Raw genomic sequence first — 27,680 nt, 5'->3', positions numbered from 1 at the left:
TCTTAGGATTTTATATGCACATGATCATGTCATGTAAAAATACAAATTTACTGTTAAAATTACTAATCTATATGCTTTTGTTTATTTTCCTCTCCTTATTCCACTAATTAGTACCTACCTACAGTACAATTTGAATTGAAGCAGTGAGAGTAAATATCCTTTTTTGTTCTCAATCATATGGGGAAAACATTCAGACTTTCACCATTATAAGTGTGATGTTAGTAACAGGGCTTTTTCCCAATTAAAAAAAAAATGTAAAATACATGTAATATAAAATTTACCATCTCATTCATTTTTGCACATACAATTCACTGGCATTAAATATATTCATATTATTCTGCAAACTCACCAGCATTAACCCTCAGAATTCTTTTCATCTTGCAAAACTGAAACTTTATAACCATTAAACAATAACTCCTCATTCCTTCTTCCCACCAGTCCCTGGCAACTACCATTCAACTTTTTGTCTCTATGAGTTTAACTACTTTAAGTACCTCATATTTGTTTTTTTTTTTTTTTTGACTGGCTATTTCATTTAGCATAATCTCCTCAAGTTTCATCCATGTTGTAGCATATATCAGAATTTCCTTCCTTTTTAAGGCTGAATAATATTCCATGATATGTATATACCACATTTTGCTTATCCATTCCAACATCAATGGACACTTGGGTTGCCTCCTTGTTTTATCAATTTTGAATAATGCTGCTATGAACATGGGGTGCAAATATCTCTTCAAGACTCTGTTTTCAGTTCTGGGGTATATATGTGGGTGGAATTGCTAGATGAAATGGTAATTCTATTTTTAATTTTTTGAGAAACCATCATACTGCTTTCCACAGCAGCTGTACCATTTTATGTTCCCACCAACAGTGTGCAAGGATTCCAATTTCTCTACATCCTCACCAACACTTATTTTCTGTTTTGTTTTTGTTTTTGTTGTTGTTGTTAGTAGACATCCTAGTGGGCATGAGGTGGTATCTCACTGTAGTTTTGATTTACATTTCTCTAATGATTAGTGGTGTTGATAATCTTTTCATGTGCTTATTTGCCATTTGTTTATCTTCTTTGGAGAAATGTTTGTTCAAACCCATTGCTCATTTTTGAAGCAAGTTTTTTTTTTGTTGTTGTTGTTGTTGAATTTCAGGAGTTCTCTATATATTCTGGATATGAATACCTTATCAGATATGATTTGCAAATATATTCTCCCATTCTGTGGGTTGTCTTTTTATTATTTTGAGGCACACATTTTCAAGAAGTCAAATTAATCTATTTTTTCTTTTGTTGCCTGTGCCTTTGGTATCAGTAATAGGTTTCTCCTTCTTCCTTCTTCTCCTTCTTTTTTTCTTCTTCTTCTTTTCCTTCATTACAGATCTTTATTAGGTAGAGGAAGTCCTCTGCTAATCCTCGTTTGCTGAGAGGTGTTTTTTTTTGTTGTTTGTTTGGTGTTTTTAACCATGAAAGGATGTATTATATAACTTTGTCAAAAAGTTTTTGGTAGCTACTGAGATAATGATATGGTCTTTCTCCTTTGTTCTGTTATTCTGACCAATATATAACTTGGTCATTATATATTATCCTTTTTATGTTTCTGGTTTCTCTTTGCTAATATTTTGTTAAGGACTTTTGTATCTAAGTTCATGAGGAATATTGGTCTATAGTTTTTTTTGCAGTGTCACAGTCTGGTTTTGGTATCAGGGTAATGCTGGTCTCACAAAATGAGTTGTGAAGTGACGCCCTCCTTTTTTTATTTCCATTAAAGACTTGGTATCACTGCTTCCTTAGATAGAAATTCACCAGTAAATCTATCTGGGTACAAAGTTTGCTTTAAGGAAGGTTTTAAATTATGAATTCAATTTGTTTAATTGATTTAGGGCTATTCATGTTTCTCTATCTTCTTGAGCCAATTTTGGTAATTTGTGTTTTTTAATGACTTTTTCTATTTCAACAGAGTTGTTCAATTTGTGGGCATAGAATTGTTCATAGCAGTTCCTTATTATCCTTTTAATATATGTAGTTTCTTTCATTCCTGATAATGGTAATTTGTGTCTTTCTTTTTTTTCCCTATTTGTCAGTATGGTTAAAGGTTTAGCAGTTTTACCAGTATTTTCAAAGAACCAGATTTTGGTTTTATACATTTTTTTCCATCCACTATTAATTTTGTTGATTTCTACTCATCATTATTCATTTCATCCTTTACTTACCCCAAGTTTAATTTACTCTTCTTTTTCTAGCTTACAGTGAAAGCTGAGATCACTGGTTTTAGATCTTTCTTGGGTTATTGTGTAAGTATTTAAAGATATAAATTTCCTTTTATGCTTATCTTTAGCTGTTTGTTACTTCAACAAACAGCAAAATCACACATGCCTCAGGCATACAACTGAGAAAAAAAAAGTTTCACAAACTGATACTTTCCCTTACTATGTACAAAGCACTCTTATATTTTCTATTCTATTCCATGACTGACTAAATTGAAGCATAGTCTCTAGACATTTCTTTTGCAATGATTTATGTTATTTTAAGATTGGGTTGCTGATTATGCCCTGATCACAATTTGACAGCTCTTCCTGTTTGAGGAGGTCTATTAAATTGTAGAGTCAAAGGCTCAAATCCTGTGAGTATGTGGAATAGAATGTATTAAACTTTGTCTTACGGTGAACCTAGTAATTTAGCTAAGATTCTTATTTCATATAATAAATGTAATTTTCTATAATATTCCTGATGAGAGCTCTGAAGATATTTTAAAGATACCTTTTATTGTGAGTATATAGACTTTGGTTATATTTTGAGGTTTCTATGATTAAAATATTTTACCCATTACATTGTCCTTACTTAGAGATCAGAGATTCAAATGTTCCCGATATTTATGTTCTCATTAATCGTTATAGTATCCCATGCATGTAAATTATAGAAAATGACAAGAAACTTTTCAGACTTATGGATGAAGAAGTAAGAATTTTGAAAGCCAAAAAAGTACGCCATGCCGCTCACAAAAAACAATCTAATGGCCTCAATGATGCATCATTACTACAAAAATTGGAGGTAGTAATATAATTAACACTTTTATAAAGTAAGTTAGCAAGAACTGTAAAAAAATTGTAAAAACAAAAGCAAGAAAACCTGCTAATGCTATTTCTGGAATTTCATTCTAACAAATGATTCAAAACATGGAAAAAGGTTTGGGGAAAAAGCATGAAATAAGGAATTGGAAACAACCTCAAAATACCAAAGTACAGTTAAATAGACCATACTGCATCCTCTTAAAAATATTAGGCAGTCATTAAAAATCTTTATAAAGTTTGTGTCAACAGTATAGGAAAACATTCATAAGGCAGGGTATATACACATGTGTATGATTACAACCATGTAGGGAGAAAAAACTGTATAAACACGGGAATTAACAAAAGTGTCACATGCTTTTTCTGTCAGGTTAGAGAAATAAGAGTAATTTTTTCTTATTTTCCAAAATTCTGTTTAATAGCATATGAATTTTAAAATGAAACATCTATTTAAATGTTGACTGTTATGGTTATAAGATGGAAAAATACATGATATAGAAAGCACAATACGTGTGGATTTACTGTATGGTTGTGATGATGTTTTAAATACGTAAGTGTGTAGAGAGAGAGAATTAGAGAGACAATTGAAAGAAAAATGCCAAAATGCAAGGAAGGGTTATATAATGTGGGATTATAGTTGAGTATCTTTTTCTCTTTAATTCTACATTTTCTGTAAGGAATTTATTTTACTTGTATAATACAATGTAAATGCCTTTTTGGTAAGTATACCTGGCTATTCACCCCCAAGCTCCCTAATTTGCCTACGCATCAACACAGTTTGCTGCTGGCACTTGCCTTGTGTGAAAACAATGAGACACCAACAGGGCAGTAAAACCCTATTGTGTCACGTTGGGATTTATCAAGCCCACAGCCAGATTAGAGGCAAGTGTTGCTACAGTGATTTTTCATAATAAAAGAACATTGAAAGGACCAAGACGCAAGGAAAAAAAAAATATCAGCGCTGTATTTTTGTTCAGGGAAGTCATTTGTCTCCATTTTCTAATTCCCAAACTAAAAAGGTCAGATTACTTGTAAGACTATCTAATTGTAGGTCATGTACAGAAAGGTCAGATCAGGAATGTCAGATCTGAGTGGGATGCAGGAAATTAGTGTAGGCTGAAGCAAAACCCCAAGAGTTTGGGAAAGCAGGCACTCTTGTATTATGAGCTCTCAACTAGAAAAATACAGAGTAAGTAAAGAACTCAACAATGGGTTGGGACAAGAATCCAGCATTTCCCAAAATTCTGGGCAAATTTTAGACCAGAAATGTGAGTAATGGCACACGGCACTAGCAACAGGCCTTGAACAACCCAGGGATTGTTTTACACTCTGTCTAACCAAGTACAGAACTTCATGGCCGGATCTGACTGAACATGGAATTTAGGTAGGCATTGCAGGCTAGATGAGGACGTGAAAAACAAATGCAGTGCCAGGACTATGTGTGTTTCCCTGACAAAATACTGTAATGAAACCCAAAGGCTCTAATTCCGGGAGTCCAAGCACTTCTCAAACAACACTGCCCAAGAGAACTTCCTGAAACGACGGAAATGTTTTATATCTGCGATGTTCAACTTGGTAGCCGCTAGACACGTGGGACTATTGAGGCCTGGAAATGTGGTAAGTGCAACTGAGGAACTGAATTTTAAATTTTATTTAATTTTCTTAATTTAATTTTAAATTTAAATAACCACTTATGGCTAGTGGCTATCACATTTAATGGCACAGCGAAGGTCCAATGCAGTCCTGTTGTTCTTTTTAAGTACACAAAATGTACAAAATGGAAGAAGAATCCTCTCTTTAAATACGAAGAATATTACATTTTTCTCTGTAGCCCGTACGTATATATGTTGTGTGGGGTAACTGCATGGTTCCATAAAGCTAAATCAATGCCAGGAATTTTACAGGAATTCATGATCTTACCAGAGTAAACTTAGATTAACCACATTCTGGGCTCAACCTGAAGATGCATTCACCCAAGATGAACCAGAAACCACCCTGGCCCCAAGTGACCTTCTAAACTCTGGGCAAAGTGAGATGCAGCAAATGCAGGGCTGAGCCATCTGCTCTTGGGCCTGTCATCATCATCTTAACCTTAGACTGGATCTGGGCTCTGGGGTTTGGAAGCGCACAGCTCTCCTTCCAGTGCAGCTCACAATAGAATCAGCTGGTCAGACGAGGATGTTCCTAACCATAGAGTGTCCCTGTGTTTCCTCTCAGTGCGATCAGTAATAGAGTCCCGTAAAAGTCAAATGACAGATTTAAAAACTCTAAACGCAGAAATCCAGACATACTCCAATTTATTCCTACCCTGACCGAATTAAGGAAAGAGAAAACCTAATGCCAAAACAGGTTTCTTGGTTATTGTACACAAAAGAAGGTGAGAAACTTGAAAGTATTTAAAATAAAAAAAGGCTCAGTACAAGCTGCCTTCTTCTGACCCTAAGAAAGTACACCAACTCCAGGCAAATAGAGTGGAATCAAACTTCAAGTTTACATAGTAGACATACTAAAAAGTAGTCCTTGCTTTGCTAGAAAAATGGCCAAAATCTTCTAAAAGTAAATGGACTAAAAAAATTAAAACCGGGAGACTGATTCGTATAGTAACATTAACTACTGTTTGTCTATGACATCAGACAAAACATTCAACAACAAAGTTAATATTTTTCAGCTTTATTGAAGTATAACTGACAAACTAAAGTTAATATTTTAAAAAGCAAAAGAGTATTAATAAAGTTGTCAGGTACCGATTATTTTTAAACTTATGACTAAGAGTTTTACCAAACCCCTTCAAACCAAAACACAACCAACTTTTAAAAGTATAGATTCTTTCAGATACTGAGACCAAAGTTTTTCCCTTCTTTAAATCCTTTAAATCCAAATTATGAGAAATAATTCACTCTGGCCACTAGGAACATTTCTACCCAGTGACCTAATCAGAAAATTTACTTCGTCTATTATTTAACTTATTCATTCCCATCTTAATCAAATTCCAGGAATTTAAGCAAGAGGATGCAATTTTCCCCGAAGCTCATGACTGAGGCATAAATTTACAACATGAGAAGTTAAGCACTGAGGCCCTGATGGCAGGGGAAATGAACCACCTCTGTGGCCTCAACAACAAATTGCCAATCTCTAAGGTAGAAATGAACACGGATTTATCCAGGAATCTTCTCTAAGGCTGGACAGGGAGGAAGTGTAGAAAGCACAGACTTTCTAAAAGGATGAAAGTTGTCACTCGGAGACACTCTGGTTTCCTGAGAAAGGGAAGGAGACACTGAAACATCTTGTTGGGTGCATTTTAAATCTTCCTTGTTTTCCACCATCAGTAACTTTTCTATCTCCTCTTTCAAAGACAAACTTGTCTGAAACTCCTTTTTGGGTATCTGAAGGTGTCCTTTTTTATTTATTTTCGGGTCCTCCGACCCTTCAGACTCAGGGCAAATGACTTTATTACTGGAATCCGAATTGGCTCCTTCCATTATGGGAGGTAACTGTGGAGGATTTGTAGTTTGTTTACTCTTAGCTTGTTCTTTCAGAAAATTTACATCCCCATGAGATGTACAACTCGGAGCTTTACTTAGCCTAGATTTTTCACAAAGGAAGAAACCTCTTACTTTTCCCTCTTTCCCTGCTGTCTCTGTCACTGATTTCTTTGAACGTAACTCTGTCCTTAGTAGGAGTCCCTTTGCATTCATCCTGTATTCTTTTACAGCTCTCTCTCTGCGCTGCTTCTGGAAGTCCTTGAGTTGAAGCAGTTCCCCTGGAAGCTCCATGCATGAAGGCTAAGAAAAGAAAATGAACACAAGTCTACTATAACTAAACTTCTGAATATGCTCCTTAAAATCACTTCTGCTATATAGTATTTGGCAAGCGAGATGCTATTCAAATGTGTTCTCATAGCACCCTCTAGTGTCTGCAATTACAGTAGTCCTATTTTTCAAGTAAATACTTTGAATCTAGTTTTGTGTGTATAGTGTGTGTGTGTACCGATTATACAGTAAAAAGTAAGTCTCCCTTTTCAACTGTGGTTACATAAATACAACAATAATAAATACATTAAGAAAATGTCCTCTTTGTTACATGAGACAATTTTTCCTAGGTTGCTTGCCTTTTGATTTTGTACACAGTATTTTCACCATACAAAAATATTAAAGCCAAATTTATTAATCCTTTAAGAGTTCTAAGTATCTTTGTGTTGCGTAGAAAATAATTTCCTCATACAAGTCAATAGCGATAGAGCAAATACATAATCCAATTAAAAAAATAAGCAAAGGACTTAAATAGACATTTTTCTAAAGAAGACATTCAAATGGCCAATAGATGAAAAGATGCTGGACAACACTAATCATCAGGCAGATGCTAATCAAAACCACAATGAGATATCACCTCAGAACTGTCAGGGTGGCTATTATCAAAAAGACGAGATAACAAGTATTGGCAAAGATGTGAAGTAAAGGGAACTCTTATGCAGTGTTGGTGGGATATAAATTGGTACAGCTATTATGGAAAACACTATGGCATTTCCTCAAAGAAATTAAAAATAGAACTACCAAATCCAAAGGAAATGAAATCACTTCTTAAAGAGATATAGGCACTTCCATTTACATTGCATTAGTCACGATAGTCAATATATGGAAACAATGTAAGTGTCCATCAAGGGCTGAATGGATTAAGAAGATGTGGAATATTATTTTCAGCCATAAAAATAAGGAAATTATTTGTGATAACACAGTAAACTTGGAGGGCATGCTAAGTGAAATAAGCCAGACATAGAAAGACAGATACTATATGATACCACTTATGTGTGGAGTCTTTTTAAAAAAGCTGATTTTATAGAAACAGAACAGAGTGGTGATTATCAGAAGTTGGAGAAAGAGGGAAATGGTAAGATGTAAGTCAAAAGGTACAAACTTTCAGTTATAAGAATAAGTTCTGAGGATATAATGTACAGCATGGTTACTATAGTTAATAATTTGATACTGTATACTTGAAAGTTGCTGAGAGTAGGTCTTAAGCATTCTCACCACACACAAAAAAAGTTACGCATAACTGTGAGGTGAAGGATGTATTAATTATCTTGATCTTGGTAATCATTCCACAAATGCATATGTACCAACAAGATGTACCTTTCAATATATACAATTAATTTTGTCAATTATTCCTCAGTAAAGTTGGGGAGGTGAAAAGCATTCCCTACTGTGAGATCATTTTCTTTTAATTCTGTTTTATCCAATAATTTTATGATTCCACTTTTTACATAAATACTTGATTCATAGGGGTTGTTTTGGTGTAATGAAAGAGATAGCAATCTAGCAGCACCTGTGCTTCTCCTCCTTTACAATAGTCAGTCAACTGTCTAAGGCCTTTTCCTTAATAATTATCTTTTTCTCCTTGATGGGAAATTCTACTTTATCACAACCGTACTGGCAGATATATATTGGATCTATTTCTGAGTTCTCTACTCTGTTCCACTGATCTGCCTACACTACACCAGTCACAAACTGTTTTATTTAGTGTAGATTTATAATATGTTTTAATAGTTGACAGGACTTATTTATGTTTATTGATCTCTATAAACTCTATAATCACAGTTTGCCAAAATAATACTGGTGTTAATATTTTTCTTGGAATAGAGCTAAATTCAAAAATTAATTTTGATAGCTAAAAATACATAGTGTTCCCATTCAAGTTCTCTTTTATGTCATTCAGTAATATTTTAATGTTTTCTTCATCTCTATATTCCACATTTTTTGTTAGACTTATTTCTAAGTAATCTTTTCGCTACAACCGTGCTTCCCCGAAAATAAGACCTAGCTGGACAATCAGCTCTAATGAGTCTTTTGGAGCAAAAATTAATGTAAGACTTGGTCTTATTTTACTATAAGACCTAGTGTTATATAATATAAATGACATAATATAAGAGTGGGTCTTATACTAATTTTTGCTGTAAATTTTGGGGAAACAAGGAATTATAAATTGATGTCTTGCATTATATTTTCCAGCTGTGTATATGGGTATAGGAAAGCTATTAATTTTTATGTTATATGTGTACCCATTTTACTAAATTGTCTTTTTGTTTGTGGTTGTCTTTTTCAGTTGATTCTCTTCAGTTTTTAGTTGTACCATAGGAATGTCATAATTCTGATTCCTCCTGTTCAATTTTTATAATTCATCTTCAAAAAGAATTCCATTGGCTAATAGCTTCAAAAATATTAAAGTAATGGTGATAGTCACCATTTAAAATTTTTCTCTTGATTTTAATGGGAATGCTTTTAGTGTTCCCAATAAAATATTATGTAGTCTTCTTACTTGAGATACATGTTTTCTCATGTTAAAGTATCTATTCCAACTTTAATCACTAATGTAAACAGAAAAATTTAATTTTTTCCAACATTAAACAGTGAGAGCAAAAAAGTTATAAAATTGTCCTGGGTTTTACAATGATAAAAAATATTAAAATTCTTTAATTGAACAAGGTATGCAAGGATTTTTACGTTGTTCTTTTTTTGTTAAACAGTGAGAACAAAATACAAAAAGTTATAAAATACTTTTTTTCAGCATTTAGGAGGTAATCATAAGACTTTCTTGGCTCCAGTAAGATGGAGAATTTCCTAACATTGAACTATGTTTGCAACTAGAATCCAGTGACACATTAAAAGAAAAGTATAATATATCTAAGTGCGGTTCGTACCAAAAATGCTAGTATTTTATTTAGGATTCTGCATCAGTATTCTGAAGTGAGAATGGTTTATACCGGCAGCCTGCAAACTTTTTATGTAAGGAACCAAATAGTAAATATTTTAGTAAATATTTTGTGAGCCTCAAACTGTCTCTGCTGTATACTTTTTCCTCCTTCTCCGTCTCCTCCTTCTTACTGTTTTTTAAAATTGTAAAAAACCATTCTTAGCTAGTGAGCTGTACAAAAATTGGCCATGGGTCAGATTTGGCCTTAGGGCATCAATTCCCAACTCGTGGGTGTCATTTTCTTATAATATGCTGGTTTTATAAAAGTAACTAATGAGTGTCAGATGCTTGCTGGACTTATTATGGTGATCACTTCTTTAGCATGGGGCATAACACCAATAATGCAGTAAGTAGCACTGTATAGAACTAGGTGGGTACCGTTGAATAACTATGATGTACACCTGAAACTAATATAAATATAGGTTAGCTATGTTTTAATTTAAAATAATCTTTAAGAAAAGGTTAACTAATGAAATCTTAAATTTACTCATTCTTGACAGAAATATTTATTGGAAACATAATTTAATATTGTGAAAAAGAGCTCAAGGAGATGGATTAAGCCCAAACTCTAATCCCTTCAAGAATATTTATCGCAGAGTCAGCCTCATGAAATTTGCTGCAGCTGTGAAGAGTGGGTATCATTGTGCTCTCCAAGAGGAATAAGGCAAAAGTGGAAGTTCTCAAGACACAGCCCCAAAGGGCTGCACCTACCTCTATGCCTCCCAGCCGGTCTGCAGACCCTTCTCGGTAGGCGTTGAGGTACCCGTCCACCAGGGTGGTTAGGTCAGACATCATCTCATCCAGGAGGACCAGGCGAAGGGGTAGCAGGTAGGTGGCTTCCAGGGCCAAAATTTTTAGTAAGGAGGGTGAAAGAGGTCGTGTGAACCACACTTCTGGATTTTCCTAGAAACACCAGAACAATTTTCTCTGAATAGTAAGCAAAACCTTAAAGATAATAACTGTTTATTTAAGTGTTGCTTTACTTAAAATACTATTACTGCCATTTCTTCAATTATTACCTTCTACTTTCACACTTTGGCTAGCCTTCTGAGAACGCACACACTTTGTGTGGGTATACTGTGTGTGTGTGTGTGTGTGTGTGTGTGTGTGTCAGGGGAAATATTCAGGGCACAGGGAGAGAGAGAGAAAAAGAGAGAGAAATATCAGGACTTCTCATTTAAAACTGGAGGCAGCAAACTTGCTTATCTGGCCAAAATTGTAGTCAATATAGTCATGACCCAAATTTGCATGCAAGACTATCAGGAGATAAAGAAAATCTACCTTACTTTGGGAGAAATAATTGGGATAATTTTTGCTCCATCACCTTAGTTCAAATTCTCAACACAATCCCTCCTTGTCCCAACTTAAAAATTTATTTCAGAATGCTTTTTAATTGATAAACAACAAATCTGGATCTTGGCTCTTATCCACTTGAGACCGCAAACTGTTCCCATTCTGAACAACTAAGATTTTGGAAATGCGCATAAGCTTATATGGCTGCTATCATTTCTCTATGGATTATGCTGGTCGTCCCACTCAGAAAGCACTTTAAAAAAATTAATACCTTATGGGCTATCCTTTAATACTCACATGAATCAGCTGTTGTCTCTCTTCCAGAAAGGAGAGATATTTAGGGGCTACTTTAAGGTGTCTTATTAAACTTTCCTGTAAAGTGCTGACGCAGTTTGGAAGAAATCCACCTGTTTCCATGGAAAATTGAAGGACATCTGCCACCTGTAGCATTAAAAAAAGACAAACAGACCAGTCTGTAGAATACATACAGCAATTTATCTCCTGGCAGAAATGTATTTAGAAAAGTGTCTTTAAATACCATTTTTCCCAAGGAGCCACATGACAGACAATGCCATCAGAAAACTTAAAGTTGTTCAGTCAACTTATTCTGAAAAATTAGGGGGAAAACAAGGAAAAAGAAAAAGGATCACCCAACTTTAATGTGTCCCTGTCTACTTTCTTTTCCACTTCTTTAATTTGCCTGCCTTATTGTTATTTATTACTCTTTGGTGTCTGGGGAATGGAGAAAGGAAGATAAAATTCAAAAATTATTTTTCTTAAGAATTGGAATAATTATGTGTGTGTAGAAGGCTACATAATGGCCTCCAAAGATAGCCACCACCTAATTCCTGGAACCTATGAATGTTATTTTAATGTCAAAATGGACTTAGCAGCTGTGATTATATTAAGGATCTTGCGATGGGAAGATTATCATGAATTATGAGGGTAGGCCCTAAATGTAATCACAAGTGTTCTTATAAGAGGGAGGCAAAGGGAGATTTTACTCCAGTCAGAGGAGAAGGTGATATGATGATGGCAGCAGAGATTGGAGTTAAGCACTTGGAAGATGAAAGAAGCACAAGCCAAAGAATACAGGTTGATGAAAGCAAGCAAACAGACTCTCCCTGCAGAGTCTCCAGAAGAAATGAGCCCTGCTGACACCCTGATTTCAGCTCAGTAAAAATGATTTCAGACTTCGGATTTCTAGATCTATAGGAGAGTAAATTTATGTTGTTTTAAGCCACTAAATTTGTGGTGATTTGTTCCAGGAAACTAATACACCGTAGTAAAGGAAAACAAATTGGAAAAACTCTCAATTCCTGCTTCTTGCACTGTGAAAATCTGAAAAGAAAAATATGGAAAGATATGCCAATGTCTTCATTACACAATACATATGAGGTCTAATCAAGGAGCCTGATGGCCTCAAGGGAATAAGGAGCAATTCTCTTACACTTTGGAGTAAGCACAGAAGCCATCTCTACACAGTGAAAGATCCCGAAAGAAGGCCCAAAGGGGCATGTAAACAAGAGAAGTGGCATAAAGTTCATTAAGAGCAGACACATAAAGAGCAACTTGAACTACAAATAATAACATGAAATTGAACTTTTAGGAATTTCTATTCAAAAATAATTGGCCAACTCATTATTTTAATCCCTCTCCAAAGGCTTTAGGCTTATATATACAAGATCTCCCTTTCACTGGCATAAACCAAGAAGAACCCTAAGAAAACATAGTGAGAACTAGCGGTTTTACTGCTTTCACAGCCAAATCAACTCTAAGAGCTGGTGAAGTCTACAGATCTCTAGGGTCCTCTAGAGAAGAGAAAAACCATATATCTTCAGGCTACTTGGGGCCATAATAGGCTTTGGGGGCATATCTAGGACAACATACATCCCTGAGCTAGATGCCAACTAGCCACTAACCTTGACTGATACATATGTGCCAAGGGCAGAGATGTGATTAGTCACCTCATATTAGTGTCCCATGTCACGCTTCTGAATTACCCCCAAATTGTTCAAGTTTCTGAATGTTATACAGTATGGAGCTTGCTTCTTATTTGACAAACTCTGGAGCAAAATGAGGGGACAAAATCCTAAGTACTTTTGAGTACCTTTTTGAAGTGCTTTTACAGTTTACCAAATGTTCTCACATATTGTACAAACATCTTACGTGAGAAGTGGGCAGGAATGGGGCACACACACAAAAAGACTTTCTACCACTCATCAGATGAAGCCCGTTTTCTACAGGAGCTGTGCACTGGACTGAATCCAGTGTTTCCCTGCATGTACCTGTGTGTCGAAGATATTGTTCAGCAAAATTCCATACTGATGAGAGAGACAATCAGAAAGCCAACGACAATCATGGATAACCTAAGGAACCAGAAGATAGAGACAGAGTCATCAGAACATGGTTGCTAATTTTACTACAAGAGGAATCAGTTTCCACACTCACCTTCAAAATTCTTTTGTCTTCTAATACCATCTGAAGTCCATTGTTGAAAGCACGACTTCCCAGAAGGAAAATATCAAATAAATAAACTCGACTATTTGTGGCCACCTACAATAGACCATCCAGACACACGTTATAGGACAAGAACTAGGAAAGGGGATCTGAGGATCAAGAAAGAACATGTGATAAAATATTTAGCATTCTCACTTTCAAAGTAAACAATAGGCACTCAGTGATTCTTAGGGAAAATGGGTTTGCATTAATCTTAAAAAAAAAGACACTATCATTGTGATTTTCAAAAGGAAAGAAACAGACAAGCTGGTGATTTAGCCTTTCACTTTTTACAGTCCCAACTTTAATGTTTTACCAGTCTTACTTATGACATTGTAATACCCCAGGAATTACAGGTTTAAGGGGAATGAACAGCATTTCATTGTTAATAACACAAAATGCTATTTTATTTTTCTGAGTTCCATAATGATTGTGTTAGGTACTATATAAAATTACTCATAAGAGAAGATCCCTACCCACTAGCAATATAAAACAGGCAACAAATACAGGGGCACAAATGGTAGGATGTAAACTACTGCTTTATAGATCAACTTCGTACAATTATAAGAATTCTAGATTATTTCTGATCATAAAAGTCACAAAGGCAGTACAGCTGGATAATCTACTGAGTCAGACGGTGGAAGGCAAAAAGAAAAAAAGATCCAAATGGGGCTAGGGGGTCAGCCACCTGAAATCTGATGCCATCTTTGTCATTTCAGGAGCTAACAATTGCTACAGCTAGAATGACAGGGTCTACCTGGCACATTCTCAGACCCTTCGTGATGTTTACTGGAATCTGACACCTAAAATAGTCAATCCCTGCTCTTTCCCCCCATTTCTTTAGTTATAAAAATTGAACAGGGCTGGCCCAGTGGCTCAGGCGGTTAGAGCTCCATGCTCCTAACTCTGAAGGCTGCCGGTTCGATTCCCACATGGGCCAGTGCGCTCTCAACCACAAGGTTGCCGGTTCAATTCCTCGAGTCCCACAAGGGATGGTGGGCTGTGCCCCCTGCAACTAGCAATGGCAACTGGACCTGGAGCTGAGCTGCGCCCTCCACAATTAAGACTGAAAGGACAACAACTTGAAGCTGAGTGGCACCCTCCACAACTAAGATTGAAAGGACAACAACTTGACTTGGAAAAAAGGCCTGGAAGTACACACTGTTCCCCAATAAGGTCCTGTTCCCCTTCCCCAATAAAATCTTTAAAAAAAAAAAAAAATTGAACAGACACTAAACGTTTAGAAAGTAATTGTCTGCTATACTGTAAGCTCTATGAGGGGACAGATTATGTCCGATTCACCACTATACGTGCTACGTGCAACAACTAGAAAGAGCCATGCACATGGATGGCTAATACACTCTTCTTCAGCGAATCAAGGCATGCCACACAATACTCCTTCCAGTTTTTGATATGCAAAAAATGTACATGGCTTTAATAATATGCATTCAAATCTATATCCTGCTTTTTCCATTCATAAACTTCCAAACATTTTTCTATATTGCACCTGTCATCAATTTTTTGGCAGCCACTTAAGAGTTATGAAATGTACTAGAACATTTCCTATTATGAACTATGTAAGTGGTTTCTGATTTTTCACCATTACAAAGGATGCTATTCAAAGACAAATAGGTTCTCACATATTTTTGTCTTCATATTTTGAATTATTTAGGATAAATTTCTAGAAGTGGCCCTAAGAAGTGGGCCAAAGGATATAACAATTTTATGACTCTCAACAAATATCTGCTACCTTCATCTTAAGACATATTATTATATCTGAAAATATCTGGCCACAGATGAAGATTAAATATTTAACTAATTTAAAGAAAATCAGTGGGAAATGCTGACAGAAAGGAAAGAGATTAGGGAAAACAAAACAGAACAAAGAAACAAACAAAATTAAATAAAATCAATAAATAAGGGTTAAGGAATTAAATGTGCCAGACACTAAGAAAAATGAGGAACTGGAAATGGGGTTAGGGGACTGGAGGAGAAGGAAGCCTCTACGTTATCTGCACCCATTCCCCTCCACTCCCACAGAGGACAGAAGACGTATTCCCTGGATAAATCCAACCAGAGAGGCTCTAGTGTTGGGAATATAAGACATAGAGGAGGCTTAGGTCATGGACTGGAAAATGACAGTCCGCACACTGACTTGTGAGCCTCGAGACCTCTTCCCTCGCAGCGTGCAGCCTTGAGAACAACAGCCTGATTGGAACAGGAGGGTAGAAGGCTCCAGGGAAGATGGTTTCAAGACAAAAACTGCAACGCAGTTTAGCAGGACAGTGGTAAGCGTGTGGAAAAACTACACTGAGGGGAAGGTATGGGAAGGCTTAGTCACAGGTGCAGAGAAAACAAAGCTACTAAAATGAGGCAATTATCAATTCTATGAAAAACAAGTTGTGCAAGAAAAGAAACAATCTTATTTGGCTCAGCAGGGAACAATAGGTACAGTTATAATCACATACAGCCTGAATCTTGTCTTAACCAAAAATTGGTATATAACTAAATTGGGAGGATCCAGGGAGGCATGGGCGCTCTAAGGGAGCAAAATCTTTATTTATGACAATAAAAGTGAATAGATAATTTGTAAAACTGATGAATAAAGAGAGAACAATAAGCATGTTACTAGAAAAGAGGAAATAGAAACATTTCAACACGTTAAAAGTAGGTGTCTCTGTATTTTGTGTGTCTGGTGACCCAGTTTTTGTGGCTTCTGCCCAGGGGGTGCCCCTTGATCACCTGCCTCTGGTGGCTAGAGGGTGATGGCTTGCATTCCTGGGTCCCCATGGGATTGTGGCAACCCTAGAGACAATTCTTGGCAGGCTACCACCCACAGAGCTGCAGACAGTAAACTGGGACACACTTCCTGGTTTTTCTGTTAAGAAGGTCTTGATACTTGTCTTGGAACTTCAGCCTGAGGGGCAGGCTTCAGGTTTGGCACACATTTTGTGGCCTACAGAGCTGTTTTCAAGGAGTGTAGGCTGTGAACTCCCATAAGACCATTAAGCGCTCTTCACTTTTTTTTTTTTCATTTTGTTTTCTTTTTGCTGTTCTCTTGGGTTGAGTTTCACTGCCTTGTCTTTGAGTTGATTGATTCTTTCTTTTGCTTCATCTTGTCTGCTATTGAACCCCACCTGTAGTATAGTTTTCATTTTAGTTACTGTTTTCTTCAGCCCTGTGACTTCTATTTGGTACTTTCTTATATTATCCATCTCTTTGTTAAAGTTCTTACTGTGTTCATCCATTCTTCTCCCCTGTTCAGTGAGCCTCTGTATGACCATTGCTTTGAACTCTTTATCAGGTAAATTACTTATCTGTTTCATTAAGGTGTTTTTTTTCCTGAGGTTTTATCTTGTTCTTTTGTTTGGAACATATTCCTTTGTGTCTTCACTTTCCTTGATTCTCTCTGCTGGTTTCTATATAGTAGATGAAACAGCCACGTCTTTTGACACAATGGGAACCCACACCTGACATCTTCCAGGTCCAGGAAAATAAAAATGATGTGGCAGAACTCTGCTGTGGAATTCTACCAACCAAAAGGAAAGACGAGAAACTCTTCATGTATCTAACGAGATAGAACAGAGCTGGGAAAGATCTCAAGTAGAGACTGTGAGACAGTAATGATGATTATAACAGTGAATCTATAAAGAGACAGAAGCTCTTTTCTTTTGAAAAAAACAAACTGAGTTCTAAGAGAGTGAAAGCATTCCAAACAAGTTATAGGACAGTAACACTGGGGTGACATAAAGAGGACAATTAAAATAAACTTAAACAGTGAATCTACAAAAATGTTTTCAAAAACCTATCTTTTACCTGAAGCCAACATAGTTTCCCATGACGACACACATTAGCTCCTTCTGCTGCCACACTCAGGACACTCTGTTTCTTGATGTGGAGCATCTGGTAAGAAAAGGAAGAAAATAAAATTCTCCAGGGAATTAACTATGTAATTATGACATCATGAATAGCACAAGTAAAATGGATAGTAATACACAAAGTGGATCCTATTTTTTAAACTCATAGCATCTGACTAATCCAAAACAACAGTCTGCTTCTCACACACAGACACACACATCACACTGAACACTTCTGATCCTCTTTTTTGTTTTTGTAAAATTATTCTACAACTGGAAAATAAAAATAAATCATTCACGTCCCAAATGCTAAGAAGAGTTGAAAACTCAAGTAGCTTTTGTCACCACTGATGCTACATCAAAAGATTTCAAGTCTTTATGACCTGATTCCTCATGCAAAGAACAGCTCCCGAACACAGGGCAATTTACCGTACCTGAAGGGAACTCACAAAGTAGTGGAGTCTCACAGCATCTACTGTTCAGAATCAGAGAAATAAGGACTCAACAGGTCTCTTAAAGTCTTGGATTCATTAAGTTACTCGAAACTGAAACAATGATATCCCCGGAATACATACTGGTCCTTTGATTATCTATAATCTTATCCAATTTCAAAACATTATATAATTCCAAGATCCTTAATCTATGAAAATATCCGTATGATACAAGATTCTCCCCATTTTACAAGTAGGTAAATTACTCAAGAATATGAGTGACAGTAACACAATATCTTCCTTCAGAGAGCATAAAGTGGTCTACATTCTGGGTATGTTTAATCACTGATGGAAAACGGGAACTGAATTTCACTTCCACCCTCAGTTAACAAGAAGGCTGCAGAACTGGGAACAAAAGCTGTATTTCCCTAGTGATAAGAATTTCCAACTACCTCTTTGAATTTCCAAAGCAAAAGTTCTTATCCTGTTTTTTTCTTGTTGTCGTCATGGACCCTTTAAAGAATCTGTTGATATATAAAGAATTCTTATAACTTAATTTTAAAAAGGGCAAAAGAATAGACACCGCTCTGAAGAAGATATACAAATAACCAATAAGCACATGAAAAGATGCTCAACATTATTAGCTATCAGGGAAATGCATATCAAAACCACAATGAGATACCGTTTTACAACACTAGGATGGCTATAATCAAAATGACAGATAACAACACGTGTTGGTAAGAATGTGGTAAAACTGAAACCCTTGTATCCTGCTGGTGGGAATGGAAAACGGTACAGCAGCTTTGGAAAACAGTATGACCAATCCTCAAAAAGTTAAATATAGAATTACTATATGACCTAGCAATTCTACTCCCAGGTATCTATCCAAGAGAGATGAAAACATATGCCCACACAAAAACTTGTACATGAACGTTCATAGCAGCGGTATGCATAATAGCCAAAAAGTAGAAATAACCCAAATGTCCATCAAATGGTGAAAGGATAAATGAAATGTGGTATATCCATACCAAGGAATACTTGGCAACAAAAATAAGTGAAATACTAATATAGATGAACCTTGAAAATGTTTATGTTAAGTAAAAAGGCCAGTCACAAATGACTACATATTGCATGATCCCATTTATATGAAATGTCCTAGGCAAATCCATAGATGCAGAAAATAGTTTAGTGGTGGCCAGGGGCTGGGGGACTGAGGAGAGGTTAGCGGTGATGGTGAAGGAGTAGGGGGTTTCTTTGGATGGTACTGAAAATGTTCAAAAATTCATGGTGGTGATGGATATATAACTCTGTGACTAAGCTAAAAGCCAGAGAACTGTACATCTTAAACTGGTAAATTTTATGGCATGTGAATTATATCTCAAAAACACAGTTTTTTAAAAAAAGAATCTGTTGAAAGCTAACTCTCCCTTTAAAAATGCACCCATGAGCATAAGCTTACGTCCAAACAGAAAGCCTACTGATTCCTCTGAAGTCCACCTGTGAACTGTACCCCAGGCTGAATAATTAATACTGCCAGGTCTCATATTAATAAATGATTATAGAGAAATTGCCTAAATAGAGCATCTAGAATGATCTTTTTAAAAATATAAGAATTTCTAACTCTCCTCTAAAAGTGTCAATGGCTGTCCATCTCACTCAAGTCAAATTCAAAATCCTTATAATGTCTAAACACCCTCCCTGATTTGTCCCGTCCCCTTTCATTTCCTATCTCTCTTCTTCCGTGTGGTCTTGTCACACTGACCTCCCTGCTGCTCCTTCACACGGCCAAGTGTGCTTCGGCCCCAGGTCCTTTGCACTTCCCAATTACACCTTCTTTAAGTTCTTTACCTGGATAGCCACATGTCTAGCTCCCTTACTTCTTTCAGATCTGTGTTATAGTCACCTCTTCACAGAGGTTTTTCTCTGTCTCCTCTATATAAAATAGGAACTCCCTGTCACTTGATTCACCATACCACACTTTATTTTTCATCATAGCACTTGTCACCAGCTGATATACAATTATGCGTTTGTTTTCTTGCATTAAAATGATAGCTCCTTGAGGACTGGAACTTTGTCTTGAGTATTGTTTTACCCCAGACTTCAGAACAATGCCTGGCACAGAATAGGCATCAAATATTTTGTTCAATTATTAGGGAAAACATCAATGATCTCATAAGGAGAGAGAAATTTGTGAGACGTAGAGATGACACCAATAGGCGGACAATACTGGGGCTGATTGGGGGCAATACTTACAGCAGCACCAAACTTCTGCTGGAACTGATCAATGACTGTGTATGTCACCTCCTCTTCCTCTGCAGGAGAATGAGGGTATTAGATCTAGTTGTTGTTCTTGGCAATAGAAGAGCCTTCCCAGGAATTTTAGCCATATTCATAAACTCCTGCACTATTACAACTCAAATGTCTGATGTTATTTCATTATCACCTGCATCAGCCCACACACAGAAAACACTATTAGTATCCTGTCTGTCAACCGAGAAGAAACAAAAGCCCCACCAATGATAATCTTATGAATTGGATGATTGACTCATTTCCTGCGATAATCTAGTAATGTTTTCCTCCTCATAGGTTTGTCTTGAATATCTCAAGACATACACTTTTTAAAAGCATGTTCATAGGAAAAAAAATAAGTTTAAAATGAATTAGTACTGGAGATGGGCCAATGTCCACACTTTTAAAATTCTCTGGGTCCTGAAAGTTAATTATTTTTTTAATTATACAATTTAAAACATTACAGATATAGCATAACATATAGTTCTTCATCTCCCAACCTCTGACACTTGGGAGTGGCACAGGACACAGTCCATGTAACTTTTTCTCTTTTCTATCCATACTCACTCTCTTAGTGATCTAGCTCATTTGGTCTCAAGGCTTTAAATATCATCTATAGCCTAACTCTTGAATTTATAGCTCCATCTTAGACCTCTCTCCTCATCTTTATGCTTACATTCAAACTTAGGTTGACCTATACGAAACTAATCAACTCCCCAAACCTTTTCCACCCATAGTCTTTCCCATCTCAGTTTAAAAGCAACTCCATACTTCAGGCTGCTCAGGTTCAAACCCCTGAAGTCATCCTTGATTCCTCTTTCTTTCACACCCACATCTAATCTGTCAATACATCGTGTATGCTCCATCACAACACGCATCCAGAATTTGACTACTTCTTATCTAACCATATTGCCACCACTAGGGTCCAAGCCCCACCTCACCCACTCATCTTACAACTATTTCAATAGCCTCCCAATGGATATTCATGCTTTTACCCTGGCCCTCCTTTCAGTACCTATACAACATCCAGAGTGATCCTGTTAAAACAGAAGTCAGATTAGGTTATTTTTCTGCTCAACTCTCTCCACTGGGAAATAGAAGTTTTTAAAAAATATACCATTTACAATAGTATAAAAATATGAAATACTTTGGGATAAATATGGCAAAAGATGTGGAAGACATACGCTGAGAACTACACAATATTGCTGATAAATAAAAGATCTACAGAAACGGAGAGAGAATATTGGGTTAATGGATTGGAATACTCAAAATGGTTACGATGCCAATATTCCCCAAACTGATCTATCAACTCAATGCAATCCCCAATAAAAATTCTAGCAGGCTTTTTTTTTTTGTAGCAATTAACAAGCTGATTCTAAAGTTCATAGGGAAATGCAAAAAACATAGAATAGCCAAAACAACTTTGAAAAAGAACAAACTTTGAGAACTAAAACCACCTGATTCCAAGTATAAATCAACAGTAAACAAAACAATCTATTATTGCTGTAAAGATAGAAAAATAGACCAATGTAACAGAATAGTGTCCAGAAATAAACCTATACATATATGGACAACTGATTTTTGACAAAGGTACAAATGTAACTGAGTGGAGAATACATAGTCTTTTCAACAAATGGTGCTGGAACAATTGGATATCCAATGCCAAAAAAAAAAAAAAAAAAAGAACTTTGATCCATACCTCAATATCCAAAAATTAACTAAAAATGGATCATAGACCTAAATGTAAAATCTAAAACTTTGAAACATCTAGAAGAAAACATAGGAGAAAATCTTTGTGACTCTGAGTTAGAAAAAAACTTTCTTAGATAATACATCAAAAGCATAATCCAAGAAAAAAATGGAAAAATTGTACTTTATTAAAACTAAAAAGGTCTACTCTTTGAGAGATACTTTAAGAGAATGAAATGCCAAACCACAGACTCAGAAGATATTGCAAAGCAATTATCTGAGAAAAGACTTGTATCCAGAATATATAAAGAATTCCCGACACTGAATAATAATAATCCAATAAGAAAATGAGCAAAAGATACGAAGACATTTCACCAAGGATATCCAGATGGCAAATGAGCACATGAAAAGCTCCTCAACGTCCTTAGCCATTAGGGAAATGATACATCCAAAAAAATACTCCAGTGGCTTTTCTTCTCACTTCAGAATAAAAGCCAAAGTCCTTGCAATGACCTACAACGTCCTCCATGACCCACTGACCCCACTTCATCTCCTACTACTCTCCTTGCTCTATGTTAATATCCTAACATGTTCCTATCTCAGGACTTGTGCATTTCTTTTTTCTGCCTAAAACACATTTCCCACAGATATCCGTACAGCTCTGACCCACTCAAATGTCACCATTTCAGTGAGGCCTGTCCTAGATGCCCTAAATTGTAAAACCACCCTCTCCACAGACTTCTTCTCTTCTATTTATTTGCTCCATAGCATTTGCACTAGCATACTATGTATTATACTAATTTATCTTATTTAATTATTTAGTGTCTGTTTCCTACACGAGCTCCATGAAGGCATGGATACCACACACCTCGGTATCTCTAATGTCTGGACATAGTGTGCCCTCGAACATTAAATAAACAAATGAATCATGATATTTTATTTTAATTCAGAGCCTAGAAGCAATGGCCTAGCTGAGCATTCCCTATAGGACCCTGGCTCAGGGTTAGGCCAACTCTGAAGAATTCTGAACCACAATGGAGAGCCCAGTACTCACCTGATGGGCTGTACTTGAGGTCATTCAGCAGAGAGGTGGCTGGTGCTTCAGGGGCAGGAGAAGGAGGCTCACATACATGTAGGTCTTCATTTTTCATTTTATCCACCCTGGTTCTTTCTGTATTTAGACTACGTTTACAAAAAACAACACTCAGGTGAATTGTTCTTTGTTGCGAACGCCATACACAGATTTTGCCACACATGAATGTTAAGAAATCTGGACCTCTGTTTCCTAGAGGATTCATTCATCCACTGCTTACATTGATACCATCTAAAGATGGAAGAAAACATCAATTTCTTCTCTTTTCTATTACTTCAGGCAATTTTAGGAATTACCCAGCCAAGTCAATTAGAGTTAAGGCTTTCTCTTCTTACCGTGTACATTTGGATAACATCATAATTAAGAAATGACTCCAGCATACCTAACAGAAGATGCTGATTCTCTCACTGCACCTTGTTCCACTTCATCCAGTAGCTCCACTGCAAAATCAAAGAAAAAAAAATGATCCCCAACAAACTTTCCAATCTGAAATAAATTAACCACCGTCTGTCCCCACCCACAGTTTGTGCACCACAAACAGTAATTGGAAATGAAATGTTCGTACATAGGGGCTTTCATTGGCCAGCAATAACAGAGCAGAAAAGACTATCCCAAGTACTAAAGACTCCTAGTATATTTTTTGTTATTTATTTTTCAATTACAGTTGGTGTCTAATATTATATTAATTTCAGGTGTATAGGTGTATAGACATTTATATAACTTACAAAGTGAGCACCCTAATAAGTACCCACCTGACACTATACACAGTTATAATATTATTGACTATATTCCCTATGCTGTACTTTACATCCCTGTGACTATTTTGTAACTGCTTAATCCCCTCACCTTTTCCCCCCATTCTCCCAACTCCCCTCCCATCTGGCAACCATCAGTTGGTTCTTTGCATCTATGAGTTTCTGTTTTGTTTATTTTTTTAGATTCTACATATAAGTGAAATCATATGGTATTTGTATGTCTCTGTGTGACTTATTTCACAAAGCATAGTAACCTCTAGGTCCATCCATATTTCCACAAACGGTAAGAGTTCATTCTTTATTATGGCTGAGTAATATCCCATTGTGTATATATACCACTGCTTTATCCAATCGTCTATTGATGGACACTTAGGTTGTGAAGACTCCTAATATTATTTCCCTATGTAACTTTCTTTGTCATTCAGCAGGATTAGGAACCTCCCTACATTTTCCCTTTACCCTTTTTGTTCCAGGGCATCTGTGTGGTCATGCAGATTGGTTCTAGAGATATCTCTTCTTTCCTCTTCATTCTCATCCTAATGCACCTTCCCTCACACTATGTACTGCTTGGGGCATCTCTCTGAAATAATTTACAGATCTGTCCCTTTCACTCTTACAGGCTGGAACATTAATATTTCAGGGTAATAAAAGCTAGATTGGAAATCAAAAAAGATATATGAGAAAAACATTCTACAGAGACTCTGAAACTATTTATTTTTAACCTAGCAGTGCAGGGAATGTAGGGAAATATTTTGTGTCATTGATTCTAAGATGCATTTTGAACAGCTCTGAAATTGAATGTAATTTACAATAAATGCACATGACAATTTAATCAGCAGGGTTTTCTTTTCTGTCTTAGCGTGGGAAAAGTAACAGTGTCCCTTATAATTAATAGCATCTTAGATTCAATTAAGTATACTTAGGTACTTCAAGGAAAAAGCCTCTCAGGGACACTATATGTCAAATGTCTCTTTTCTCTGCACCATCTAGAAGTATTGAGTCTGAGGCAGAGAAAGTGAAATTCACTAAAAACAGTCACTAATTAGTCAATTATTATCCTTCATCTTGATAATTCTTACTCAAGGTGCTTTTCAGGGAGACCTGTCAATGGCTGATTGAGTCACAGGGCAAAGAAGGAGAAGGCCATCTTTTAAGCCTAAAAATTATGAACAAAGGCCAAGTTCTGAGAAAGAATTTAGATGAAATCCATGTGTACAGATCACAAAGCTAGTCAGTGGTCAGCCTTCTCCTGCGTTAGGGAGATGGCAATAGTGATTCCTTCCATTCTCTTTACAAATCCATCCACAGCCTAGCTTTGTGCCAGTCCAGAGCTCTGCTCCTCTGCAAAGACTAATAGTTAGAACAGAATTAAAAATCACACTACTACCACCACCACCATCACCACCATTATAAAAGGTATTCAAGGGACAGAATGTTTACCGTAACATACTCAGTGAGAAAGTAGTTAGATAGCTGTCTGGACTTGTCTGCCTTGAACTGGGTCTGGATCAGAAATCACTAATTCGGTGAAATTTTCATCTATCCCTAAATTCTACTTCTATCAAAAACAGTAATCTTTCAAGCAGCAGTACTCTCTCTTTGGTAGGAGTCCTTTCCTTTCCTTTCCTCATATCTGCCCCAATGGTAAGAAATGCACAGCTCTAAGAAGTCCCAGATCTCTCACTCCCTTACTGATCTTTACTCTTCCTTGGAGGACTTTCTGCTTTGGAGTTCTTGAAAGCCAGAATAGTTCTTGCTCCCAACCCTTTCCTCTTAGCCCATTTGGCTTGAAGCAACTGACCAGATGAGGTTCTATATCTATTCTTTTAGGCAAATAATTGGACCTACTCTCGTTAAATGGCTTTTGAAACTGGCAGAAAGAACAAGGCTGCTTCCTGCATTTCCAAAATCTAAAAAGGTCTGAAAACCAAAAATTTTTTGGCAGCAAAACCTTAATTGACATTCTATTTATAGTCCTATTCTATTCCACTTAATATGATTATCCACCCCTTTCTCTGTATAAATGTGTTTTATTACAGAGTGCTGCCTAGCTTGAGGTGTTATATAATATGAACAGTATACACCGTGTGTTAGGTTTTCCACAAGTCCAGAACAATCTGGATTCTGAAACATTTGACCCCGAGGTTTCAGCCAAGGGACTATGAATGCAATGTGAGCCTGTAGTGGTCAACTTGCTTTCTGAACAAGACCATTCCTTTCTGTTCAGCCTCCTCACTCTGCTTGCTGGCTGACTCTAGTCATGAGCATCCTAACATTGTAGCAGTCCTAGCATTGTATAAGCAAGATGATTAAAATTCTCTCTGACTATTCTGCTCATAGTCTCTACCAACATAGTAAGATAAGGGTCAATTCTCAAATACCAACTTTAAGAGTTCATAAATGCTATATTAAAGGTAAGATAATCTCTTTTTTTTAAAAAAAATATTGGAATGAGGCAGAGCAGTGAATTTATTACTACTGTAAATCCCAATGCCAGGGTTCAGGAAACATGAAAGTCTCACCATTCACAATCTCATGCCCGAAAAACATCTTCACTCCTGGGACACTTCTACCAGTCTCCACATTCTTCACTGTTATAGAAAACAATTCATTAGGTTAATAAAAAATAATGTTCCTGAAAACTATAAGAAAATACAATGCCTCTCCAAAGTGCCCAAGTCTGAGTTTTATAAAAATCACCGAACTATTTTCCCCAAGAAATGAAGTCAGTAATAACTTACAAAGCAATATCATTGAAACAAGTAGCATAGAGAACAGAGGGAACCCCAGAATGTTCCAATAGAAACTAAAAGGGTGACAGTAGTACACTGGATTTAAACTTCTCCCAAGAATATTCTGAGGCCCTTGGGGCTAAGGACTATACTACTTATTATATTTCCTAGTGTTAACTAAAAATAAATGATTTTTATTCCACCTAACTCCAGAAAAAAATGTCAGGTAGCTGACTACTTCCAGAGTCCACACTGTTCATACCATGCTACATGCTCAAAAATATTGTCAGGGACAACAATCCAACTCCTGGCTCTTCTGTGAACAGGTAGAGGAGTTAGGAGAAATTGAGACACCATGTCTACAGTACAGTGTCCTTTTTTTAAATGGAAGTATTTACAGCAGCTGCATATTTGCACATCTCAGCAATCCAAAATAATTGAGTTTTACCCTTACTCATCCACTGAATGAATATATTCTGACTGAGGTCAAAGATCACCAACTGCCTATTTCTCAAATCCCCCCCAAAAAAGTTGAGTCTTGTCATACATGGCTCCATGCATCCTTCAAGACTGTTCTATCCTTTCTTCTTGGCTTACAGGTTACCATGTTGAGTTCTTTTCCTCCTAGTTACCCAGAACTACCACACTGAGCACCGAGTCCAAGCCAGCAGTACTCTCTCTGATAGGAGTCCTTTCCTTTCCTTTCCTCATATCTGCCCCAATGGTAAGAGCCAGGCACCCTGCTCATTATTTGCCTACACTGAATTCTCCCATAACAGAATGAGATAGGCGTTTCGTTATCGCCATTATGGAGGAATCTGATGCTCAGAAAGTATGAATAACTTGCTCAAGGTCACACTGCTAGTAAAAGACAGTTAGCATCCAAACCCAGGCCTCCAGATGTTAATACACATTTTGTATCCGGTGTTACCATTTCCTTATTTGCTCCTTCCAGTCTCTTCAGCTGCCTCTCCCATCTTTGTTTGCCTCTTACACATTGATAGTCCCCAGAATTATGTTCTTCATCCTTTTTCCTTCTTCTTAAATGATCACATCCACTTCCTTGTCCTGACATCCGTTATTTCTGCAGTATGGATTAGTTCTCTGAGCTCCACTCACATTTTCAACTGACTGACAGCAGGGTTACTATAAGATTTTCAAACGGAAACCATTATCTTCTCCCAGTGACCAACAAACCTGCTCCTCTTCCCATTTCTATCAACTAACAACAATACTAATAC

At 36.6% G+C, this 27,680-nt stretch overlaps 1 protein-coding gene across 3 annotated transcripts in view; it reads right to left on the bottom strand.

The window, feature by feature from the left end:
- Positions 1–5,603: 5,603 nt before the first annotated feature.
- EXD1 (exonuclease 3'-5' domain containing 1) overlaps positions 5,604–27,680 on the bottom strand; it is a 28,066-nt gene continuing 5,989 nt past the window's right edge. For all 3 annotated transcript variants that reach the window (XM_033108200.1, XM_033108199.1, XM_033108198.1), the window contains 10 exons: positions 26,230–26,298; positions 23,335–23,392; positions 22,914–23,041; positions 20,135–20,193; positions 17,410–17,496; positions 13,546–13,650; positions 13,383–13,463; positions 11,392–11,535; positions 10,513–10,704; positions 5,604–6,839 (listed from right to left, as the gene is read on the bottom strand). In XM_033108200.1, the coding sequence (XP_032964091.1) occupies positions 6,213–6,839; positions 10,513–10,704; positions 11,392–11,535; positions 13,383–13,463; positions 13,546–13,650; positions 17,410–17,496; positions 20,135–20,193; positions 22,914–23,041; positions 23,335–23,392; positions 26,230–26,257 (1,509 nt within the window). In that variant the 5' untranslated portion in view covers positions 26,258–26,298 and the 3' untranslated portion in view covers positions 5,604–6,212. The remainder of the gene's footprint in view (positions 6,840–10,512; positions 10,705–11,391; positions 11,536–13,382; positions 13,464–13,545; positions 13,651–17,409; positions 17,497–20,134; positions 20,194–22,913; positions 23,042–23,334; positions 23,393–26,229; positions 26,299–27,680) is intronic.

The sequence above is a fragment of the Rhinolophus ferrumequinum genome, chromosome 6 (assembly GCF_004115265.2).
Source record: "Rhinolophus ferrumequinum isolate MPI-CBG mRhiFer1 chromosome 6, mRhiFer1_v1.p, whole genome shotgun sequence".
Lineage (NCBI taxonomy): Eukaryota > Metazoa > Chordata > Mammalia > Chiroptera > Rhinolophidae > Rhinolophus > Rhinolophus ferrumequinum.
The sequence above is the reverse complement of the archived record's forward strand: the minus strand, read 5'-3'. Positions and strand labels throughout refer to the sequence as shown.